Here is a 10558-nt window from a genome sequence, read left to right on the forward strand (position 1 = left end):
CGGATTTCTGAGTTCGAGGCCAGCCTGGTCTACAGAGTGAGTTCCAGGACAGCCAGGGCTACACAGAGAAACCCTGTCTCGAAAAACAAAAAACAAGGCAAAACTTAAGAGTACTGGAGTGTGTTTGCGAGAGAGGCAGGGCGCTCCTGTGTCCCACAGGCTGATCTCAGACTCCACGGTTCCACTGGTCTGCCTACCTCAGCCTTCCAAGCGGCAGAGCTCTAGGGATGTGCTATCACACACCGCAGCTACAAAAACAACAAAACCCCAAGATGTCTGCAGCAGGTGAGCCACGGGGAACAGTGTCAGCCTGTGGGAAATGAGCAGCGGAGACCAGAAGGCTTTTTACTGTGTACTCTTTAACGCTCAGCACTATACTCCAGATACCTAGTGACTCTGGGAAATGGGCATGCAGACAGCAGAAGCTAATAGAAGAGCATTACCTGACTCTCCTGGGCTCTCTCATCCTCTTCGGCCTGAGCATCAGTGTTACCTTGTGTGAAAACAGGAACAAGCGCATCAGAGGGAGCACTGGAAAACAAGCTAGCTCCTCGCTGCTGCAGTGACCCGCTGCCATGGGACACGCTCTCTGAGAGTGGGGATAAGTCCCTGCCTGCTCTCTGGCTACTACTGGGTCTCGAAGATGCTGGCCCTGTCCCTTCAGGGCCATCTCTCAGGATGGCCACCTAGGGGCACTAGTGCCTGGTGTTTATGGCTATACTCCAGCATCTCCCACAGAGGTGACCTCTGGTCTCCTTGACGCTTTGCACTTTGAGGCCTCGTGGTTTGCTTGTTTGGTGGCAGCGTCACATACTGTCTTACGTGTCACACAGCGTGAGACGACAACCCCAAGCACACCTGTGACTAGTAGCCCTTTGGCTAAGTGTTGGGAGAGGTGGGGGCACGCAACAGGGCAGCAGATGGGAAAAAAGGGCACCTCTACTGGGAGAGGATCTCTGGAGGTGGAGCTGGATGGCGATGGGAGGAGAGTGGGATGAGGAGCCCCAGGCGGGCGGAGCCCCAGGCGGGCAGGCATCCCCTTACCTGAGGAGCTGCTGAGCTGCCTCTTGTTCTCCTTGAGTTGAAGTTCCAAGTTTTTGACCTTGAGCTCGAGCTTCACCTTATCAGACTCCAGGGTCTGCACAACTGAGTGCAGGGACTTGGCGGTGGCATTCTCTCCCCTGAGCACTGTGACCTGCAACGCAGATGCTGGGCTCAGGCCGGGAGGAGGGGCAGAGCATGCCGCCGCAGCGGGACCATCTAACCCTCCCAGAGCACCCTACCTCATTCCTCAGCTTCTCCAGTTCCGCGTCCTTCTCTGTGAGCAAGGCACTGGTGAGGCTGATGGATTTCTGCAAGGAGGCTTTCTCTTCATCGGCGTCTTTTCTGAACTCGGATTCTCTAAAAAACCAGAGAGTTAAACAGGTCCAGAGATCAATTAGGGCAGCGGTCAGCAGGGCAGCCGTTCCAGAACAGACTGGAGAGTGACTTCAGTTATTGTTAAAAAAAAAGAGAGAGAGAGGTGTAACAGGGGAGTTGCATAGGGAGCGAGGCTGTCATGCCTGTAGATGTTACTTACTGCGCGCGAGAGAAAAGTTTATACCCATAGGCATGCAGAGCCCGCATGTCATTGTGTCCATTTGAACTCAAAGAGACAAGTTAATACATTCGGAAGATGTAGATTTCAGAAAAATAATTGTTGCACCCTCCCCCCCCAAAAAAACCCAAGTTAACTATATAGTTGAATATTGTTACTTCTGGAATAAATAATTACCAAGCAATGACAATTAAAATATGTACATGCAAAGCAATTATACAGATGACATGCAGAGCAGTTTTATGCTGGAAATATCCGTTGGTTCTCACTAATTTCAGTAACTTTTTTTTTTTAGCAAGTTTGGAGGTTGTGTTTTTCAGATTGTGTGAGCCAAAACAACAGCAAGGATTTTTATTATTCAAACTGAAAATTAATGGCTTTTTCAATCTGAAGCGGCCCACTGGGCTGCTTCTGTAATTGAACCACAGAAAGGCCAGGGCAGAAGAGAATGTGGCTCTTCATAGGTGAAACGGAACGTGAGGAGTTCTACAGGAATGCAGCCCCTGTTCTCTGCTGGTTCACTAGAGGGAGCGAGAGGCCTTTGGAAAAATACAACTGTCCACTGGGGAGCGGGGGGGGGGGGGGGGAAGGATGGGGGTTTCAGGTGAGGACACATGGAGGTTGGGCAAGACACAAAGGAGTCAGCCCCAAAGGAGAGCGGCAAAAGTGTGTGTGTGTGTGTGTGTGTGTGTGTGTGTGTGTGTGCGCGTGCACGCGTGTGCGTGCGCGTGTGGTGTGGGTGTATTTAAAGTTGTGCTGTGAACCATAATCCTTGGTGAGGGACTGTTACCGATCAGAAGAGACTAAGGAGACAGAACCGCACACCCACAATGCTACTTCCTTGCCTGGATCCTGATGAGGAAAATGACTGTGGTGGAAAACCAGAGAGCTGAGTAGCGGTGATCTTGTGGCTATGTGACATGTACACAGCATGGCAGCTGACTAGGGAAACAGCACTGGCTGTGAAAACCTTATAATTCTATAAACCTAAAGTCAGCCTTTAAAATCAGTTTCTTTGTTTTTAATAAATAGACCTTGTGTCACCAAATTACTTTAGGGAAGAATAAAATGAGAGAAAAGTGTCTACGGCTAGCGCTCAGGCCACACAATCTCAGACCCTGTGTCAACGCAATCAGGTCCCTGCCAGTTCTACGGAAAGTGGCGGGTGGGGGAGTGCATGCAGAACAAGTGCCATTTCGTCTGTTGTAAATCCACTGGAGGGATAGATAATGGAGGTCCAAGTTAGAGATGGCAGAGGTACGGCAACTTAGTGAGACCCAAGGTATCCGGCACATGAATCACAAAATTCTCATGGTTTATGATAAACTGAAATTCTACACAAAGATGAAAATAAACGTGTTGTATTTATCTCGTTGTGTGGCTTACACTTTTACACTCCAGGATGATGAGTAGTAAGAAAAGAATCTGAGGCCTTACAGAAATGCTTTTGAATTGGTTAACACTGGGAAGGAGGGGGCATCGGTGTCCCTAAGGTCCAGAGTGTGTGCTAGGATTGGGTGGGTTTGAATTAAAGTGGGGCTCCTGAATGAACAGGTATTTCTGCAACGTGAAAAGTTAAGACTCTAGTGCTATCCAAAGACACAGGAAATTTGGGCTCACTGCATTTTTCTGAAGCATATTTGGTATTTTGTTCTATGGTAAAAATGAATTCTGGCACTTCACTTATTTTAACTGCCACTCAGATTTGAGAACAAGTTTAAAGGTTTTAACTAAAAGTTAGCACGACTGGAGGTTGCTGAAGACAGATATGGATTCTCCTATGCCCAAAGACCTAAATGGCTAAGATCCCATGGCACTTAATACTGGGAGGAGCAGTCACCGGTAGAGGCAGAAAGGCCACCAACCTGACTGTGCTTATCCTGTCTAAGCCCAAGCCCAAACTACACAGTTTGCTAAAAAAGATGGAGGCAGGAGATTTCCTATACAAATCAACCAAAGGACACACGCTGAAGAAAGAGATGACTCAGTGGTGAAGTCACTGTCACCAAGCCTGATGATTTGAGTTTGATCCTGAGAGTCCATGTGGGGTAAGGATCCCTCTATATGCACGCACGCATGCATGCACACATGTGCAAGTACACACACACACACACACACACACACACACACACACACACACACACACTAAATGTTAAGAAAAATGGAGAAAGAGAAAGAGGAAGAAAGACAGCAGGAGGTCTACCAGATGACATGACACACAGGCTTGGCAGTTCATCTGTGACAGATCTTCAGTGCCGGCTTCCTAGGCAATTCTTAGGCAATTTCTATGCCCTAATTCCTCTGTACAAACCAAGATGCACTGAATGAAAATATCTATGTCAACATTACTGATGTATGAGAAGGAAACTGCTAGAGAAGGGATTGCTCAAACTACCAATACTGAGAAAGGAACCTAACAATGTGAAAGAAAGCGTCGGGGCCAGAAACTCTCGTCCCTCCCCCGTGGGAACACACCGCTCAGATTCTTTTCTTACTACTTACATAAGAAATAAAGTCCAGTAAGGAAGCAAATACCTTAAAGTGTTACTGGGCAAGCTTTAAAATGCAAGATAATAAGAACCAAATATTAGAAACATAAAGAGAAATGCAAATACAATAAGGAGAATTAAATTTGCACCCAAGTTCTTTGCTGATATCAAAAGGAAGTGTGGTGTGTGTGTATGTGTGTGTATGTGTGTGTGTGTGTGTACTGCTGAGCATATTTTACAAAACAAAAGCAAGACACAGAGGGACAAAGGCAGCCAAAAAATATATACAACAATTTGGTTTACTAAAAATATATGAGGTTTATTTATTATAACGTGGATAGACTTTCTTTAGTCTTACCATGAAAGACACACAGATATAGCAAAGGAAGCAAGAGCAGGAAAGGGAAAAGAGAGGGTGGTGAGATGAGCATTGGGAAGTAGCGCAAGCCCGGAGACACTCAGACAGTTCCAACCCACAGGGAGCGACGGGCTGGGCAGGCAGCACTGGCCGCTTCAGGACGGGAGGCAGTACCGGCATTCAAGGGCTGGCACTCTGTATTACCACAGTGAATGTGGACCCCCATCCATCCACGTAGAAAACGCTGGCCTTGCTGTCCCTTCTTTGACATTAAAAAGCCCAGAGCAAAAAGGGAGCCAAGCTAGTTCCGCAAGTTGCATCAGCCTGGGCACGACGGAGGAGCACATGCCTCCTGTCCCCGCAGTCACACCTCTGCCTTATGAGTCAGATTCCCTAGAACCTGTCTTTAACTCCCTCTCCTGCTTGTGTTTGGTTAAGACAAGGTCTCACTATGTGATCCTGACAGGCCTGAAACTCACTGTGTAGAGCAGGCTGACTTGAACTCAGAAAGATCCTCCTGCCTCTGCTTCCTTAATGCTGGGATTAATGGTTGGAACCTGTTCTTAAAGATGTGTGCCCAAATGTCACCCAGTTTTGCAAATGATTATAGCTTTAAATTCAGAGAAAAACCTTCTGTACATATTGCTTACAACACAATGCTTATAGACAGCAAACCCCAAAGCAAACACTATTGATTTCTTTACAACAGCCTCCTGTAGCCTTAAACTTGATGTGGAGTTGAAGATGACCCTGAACTTCTGCTCCTTCTACTTCTACCTCACAAGTGCTGGCACTGCAGGCATAGTCTACCAAGCTTAGTTTATAATTTATTTTAAAAGTTATTTTATTTACTTATTTGGTTTGTGTATGTGTGTGTGTGTGTGTGTATTGTGTATGTGCATACCATAGCACAAGCATGTGGAGGTCAGGGAACAACTTTCAGTAGAATCAGTTCTTTCCTTCTATACCATATGGGTCTGGAGGATTGAACTCAGCTTGGTGGCAAGTGCTCTTACCCACTAAGCAAGCCACCATCTCACCAGCCCTTAGTTTACAATTTATTTATTTAACTTTATTCATTGGGCCAGGGCAGTTTTGAGACCCCTCAGTTCCTATGGAAGTATTATCCTAGGGTTGGGAGCCATAAGGAACTGGAACCTTCCATGAGCTAGGTTGGAGGTCTCACGCTGAGCTGGGGTCAGAATCCATATGGAACTAGAACCTTCCATGAGCTAGGCTGGAGTCTCATGCTGAGCTAGAGCTAGGGCTCCCACCTCACTGATGGCTTCACCTGACGTCAGGGAATCCTGCAAGCCCTCATCATGACCATGAGGAGTGTGGGCATTCTCTGCCTTCACTTCTAAATTCAACCATCCACATGGCTGTTGACTCTTGCATCAACCACGGAAGTTTGTGTGCTTTTATCACTTAAGAATTGGGAAGGTATTTATAGCAAGATCCCTTAAAACCTTCAGTCCTCTGTGCAGAGTCGGCATAGCTAACAACCACAGGCACACATCTATAAAGGAGTCTCTATCAAACAGACATTTGGGGGGCATTTCCGGGTCTAAATTGTTGCTATTTTAAAATACAGTCAAGTTCAGTCTTCCATAATAGAAACACACGTCCATGAGGCTTGAGTAGCTGAGTAGCGAGAAAAGCAGTGTAAATATGGAAACTAAATTTCAACCTTTTTCACTTTCAGGAAAATTGTCATCTTTGTGTCTGTTCGTCAGAATTAGCAGGAGCCATCCTAAAGTTCTGGTTGTGGCCGTTGGGGATCGAAACTAGCGCTTCACGCGTGCTGGCAAGGGGCTGATCTCCCATAGACCTTCCAGGACGTTAACTTTTTGGAGACAGACCTCATGGTAGGGCTGTCCTTGAACTTGCGACCCTCTCACCTCAGCCTCCCTGATAGCCTGGCTTAAACTGGCAGGAAGTTTTGAGAGACACTTGGCTAAACATATAGTCAGTCCGATGATAAGAAAGAACTTATGGAGTATAAAATCTTCTAAAAACCAGTAATAGATAAGAGGCTAAAGGTACATGGGGAACTGAACACAAAAACTCGATACTCCAGGCCTCCAGCCTGCACCTATCCTGAGTTCTTAGTGAAGTTCTGGTCTGGGGGCTTCTGCTTCATCCTTACACAGCGCACACCCCACCATAGTTTCCACCGGAACTTGAGATTATAAGGACTTGTGAGTTAAAGAGCACTGTGTAAATGTAAGGAGATTATATACTGCCACGAGCCTGTTTTGAGAAAACTACAGGGACAAGGCATCATCCTTGTTCTGTTTATGGACACCTGGCCGTAGTGAGACTCTGTGTGCTCTAGAATGAAAGGACCTCAGAGAAACTCAGAGAATCTAAGAATTTCTTAATGAAAGCCAGAGAGAAGGAAAAGCCTCCCCTGGACAAGGCCTCGTATCCTCCAAAATACAGCAGTCCACACTGCTCAATCCAAATGGTTTGTAGGCCGAGTAAAACCCTGCATTCCCAAGAGCGAATCGCATCCATCAGACATCAGTGGGTCTGGGAAGCCTCCTCTGCCCGTGCTGAACATTTGGGGATAGGCTAAATTTCTCTTCTGCCTTTAAAGCACAGGGTGTCATGTAGTCCAGGCTGACCTCAACCTTGGCAGGTACTGAGGGTGACCTTGAACTACTGATACTCTCACCTCCAAGGATCACAGGTGGTTTTGCTTGGTTGAATTGGAGAGGGGATGAGCACAGGAGCTTATGAAGGTTAAGGAAGCTCTGTACTGCCGAGTTATCTACTTATCCCCACTTTAATTACTTAATTAGCTATTTATTTATTTATTTATTTATGAATGACAGGGTGTCACTATATAGCCTGGCTGGCCTAAAACTCTCTTTGTAGACCAGGCTGGCCTTGAACTCACAGAGATCCTCTTGCCTCTGTTTCCCAAGTGCTGAGTTAAAGTCCTATGCCTGGCCATTTTTGTGTTTTTGTCTCGGGTAGCCCACACAAGCACTGAATTTGAAAGTAACAGGACAACCTTGAACTCTCTACCCTCCTGCTTCTACTCTTCTACTGCCTGTGCGCTCAAGTTTTTTTTTTGTTTGTTTGTTTGTTTGTTTTTCAAGACAGGGCATAGCCCTGGCTGTCCTGGAACTCACTCTGTAGACCAGGCTGGCCTCGAACTCAGAAATCCGCCTGCCCCTGCCTCCCGAGTGCTGGGATTAAAGGCCTGCGCCACCACGCCCAGCTGCGCTGAAGTTCTTGTTGCTGCTGTCATCCACATCTGTGGAGAATTCTGAAGCAAGATGGACTACTGTCTACTCTACATCCCTTTAGCTTGCAGTGAGGCACAGAACCACCCCAGGCCTAACTTCTTGACTCAGAGCAAAGGTCAAGGGACTGTATAAGCATCAGACTTTGGGGTATTAATTTCTTTCCTCTTTATTATTTTAGATTTTATGTTGTTGTGGTGGTTGCTGTTTGTGATAGGGTTTCTCTGTGTAGATCTGGCTTTTCTGGAACTCACTCTGTAGACCAGGCTGGCCCCAAAATCAGAGATCCACCTGCTTCTTCCTCCAGAGTTCTAGGATTAAAATAGTGTGCACCACTATTCCTGGCTTCTATTTTATTTTTTTAAAACTGGATTTTTGCTAAGTAGCACAGGTTGGATTCAAATCTCCATTTTTAGCCTCCTGAGTGTTGGAATTGCAGGCATATCCTACCCTGACCTGGCCTCAATATTTAATTTCTACGGATCACATTTATCTCTTCTCAAAAGTAGTGGGAAAGTTATATAATATTATGGAGAGATAATAAATAATAGAGACAAAGTGCTTACTACTGAAAAGAATCAAACTTTCCCATAAGTGAAATCAGTATTCATATCTAAAGTGATTACTATATATGCAATTGTACTATTGTTCATCTCTCAGATGGGGCAGTAGCATTAGTATTATGCTACTAACTAGAATTTAGAGCTCCTTTGAGTAAATGCAATTGAAAATGGCTTAAAATTTTAAATATCTGAAACCTGCACAAATGGACCTTCATAGCTTGCCAACTATGAGCACTAAAATACGTCATTTTCTGAATAAAAGACGTCGACTGTTTTCCACAAGCTAGCACACATGCCACATTCGGGAGCTTTCCTTGTTAAACACACACAGCAATACACATAGAGAGAGCCTACCTCTTTTTCATTTCTAACAACTGATTATTGAGTACAGATCGTTCTTCTTCCAGCTGAAAAACAAAAACAGAGAGAGTTGCTTCAGTCGACAGTCTTCTGCAGAAAGATCCACTGCTCCTTCACACGGCCTGAGCGCACGAAGGCAGCAAATGCCACTGCTTGTCTCTCAAGCAGTGTGTTAGCAAGAAGTCACCACCAAAAGGGTGGCTTCTCCTTTAACTATTATCTGAGGGTTTACCCCCTTCTGGATAAGCCTGAGGATTCAATATGTTAAATCACGGCACTTGGAACATAATATAACAGTGTGTTTGTTTTGAGACAGGGTCTCATCATGTAACCCTGGCTGGACTGGAATTCACTGTCCAGGCCAGATCCACTCCCTCTGCCTCTCAGATGTTAGAATTAAAGGTGTGCCTAACCACATCCAGCTCCTTTTTAAACAGTTTCATGTAGTCTAAGCTGGCCTAGAGTTTCCTAGATGGCGGGGATATGGGCTAAGGTTGCCACACCCACCCCTAAACGGCGCACTCCAGGCTTTAAGTAAACGTCCACTGAGTGATGCTCCCAACCTTAGCATCCTGGATGCTTTGTTTAGATCTCAGGGGTCAGCGTTGAGAACTTGCAGCAGTCAAGAAATGAAGCTACCTGTTCGCTGCAGAGCACCTGTGACTCAACACAAACCCAGCCCAGACACTTGTCATCTGTAAACCACAAAATCTCTGCAGGCCTTTCATTTTATTATGAAATACGGATGTCACTATTCCATAAAGGATCACAAACGAGGCCAGTGACATGTCTCAGCAGGTAAAGACTCTCACTGCTGTGATACGGAAATAAGCCACCATGGCTATTTTATTTATGTTTGTTTCTCTGTGTAGCCCTGGCAGTTCTGGAACCTTTGGTTGCTAGTCACATGACACATCATCTTCTATTCTCTTACTTTCAACTGCGTTGTGTCTCCGAATGTAAACTTTGTCACTTGTTGACTGCACATAGTTAATTATACTTTAATTAAAACAACAAAACAAAACAAAAAAACCCCCAAAACTTCTTTTAGTTGGAATATTTTAACCCATTTATATTTATTGTGATTATAGACAAGGTTCTATCTTGCTTTAATTCCATTTATATGGCTTAGCAGTTTTGTCAAAACTATAGGGCTAGAGTAAGGTAAGAAATTTTTCAGGGATGAAGTAGTGACTGATTAAAGAAACCTCCTTGATAAACGAAATCTATTTTATTCTTTCAGATACGGTCTTGCTACTAAGCTTAGGCTTATCTTAAACTCAGCATCCTCAGTGTTGACTCAGGCACGCACCAGCATGCCCAGCTACGCATATGACGTGTTTGACTTTAAAATAACATTTCAATTTATAAGGAATAATAGTGCTTTTTTTTCAGATAAAAGTTTTTCCTAAGCTAGGCACATGAGTATAGACCTGTAGTTCCATTTATTCAGGAGGCTGAGGCAGGGGGATTTATTTAGCCTGGGTAATATAGCAAACCAGTTCTAAAACAAAATCAAAAATGGGAAGGAAAAGAAAAAAATTGTAAACTTGCTCTAAAATAATACTCAGGAAATCAAGGATAATGGCATAAACCCATAGCCCTAGCAAGTACTGAGTGGGCAGAGGAGTGAGGATTGGGAACTTGAGACCAGTTTATATATATATAAAAAAAAAAATCAAAAGCCAACCCACATTTAATGATTTAGGGTATCTAAGCATATTAGTTTATGCCAACAATCTCCAAACTCAGGAGACTGAGGCGGCAGATAGAGAGTCTGACACCAGTCTAAGATACATAGTAAGACCCCATCTCAAAAAGAAATCTACTCAGGAGAATCTGGAGGAGGAGCATGGAGTACTGCTGAAATTAGAGCAGCTAAGAACTCATACAAGCGGCTGGAGAGATGGCTCAGCGGTTAAGAGCACTGACTG

General features: G+C 44.9%; 1 protein-coding gene across 1 annotated transcript in view; it reads right to left on the reverse strand.

Moving 5' to 3' along the window:
- Positions 1 to 10558, reverse strand: part of Clip1 (CAP-Gly domain containing linker protein 1) — an 80884-nt gene that overhangs the window by 3470 nt on the left and 66856 nt on the right. The window contains exons 20-24 of the mRNA XM_029533866.1: positions 8619 to 8671; positions 4133 to 4153; positions 1284 to 1401; positions 1045 to 1195; positions 444 to 493 (exon numbers count right to left, since the gene is read on the reverse strand). Of these exons, the coding sequence (XP_029389726.1) occupies positions 444 to 493; positions 1045 to 1195; positions 1284 to 1401; positions 4133 to 4153; positions 8619 to 8671 (393 nt within the window). The remainder of the gene's footprint in view (positions 1 to 443; positions 494 to 1044; positions 1196 to 1283; positions 1402 to 4132; positions 4154 to 8618; positions 8672 to 10558) is intronic.

The sequence above is a fragment of the Mus pahari genome, chromosome 23 (assembly GCF_900095145.1).
Source record: "Mus pahari chromosome 23, PAHARI_EIJ_v1.1, whole genome shotgun sequence".
In the NCBI taxonomy this organism is placed as follows: Eukaryota; Metazoa; Chordata; class Mammalia; order Rodentia; family Muridae; genus Mus; species Mus pahari.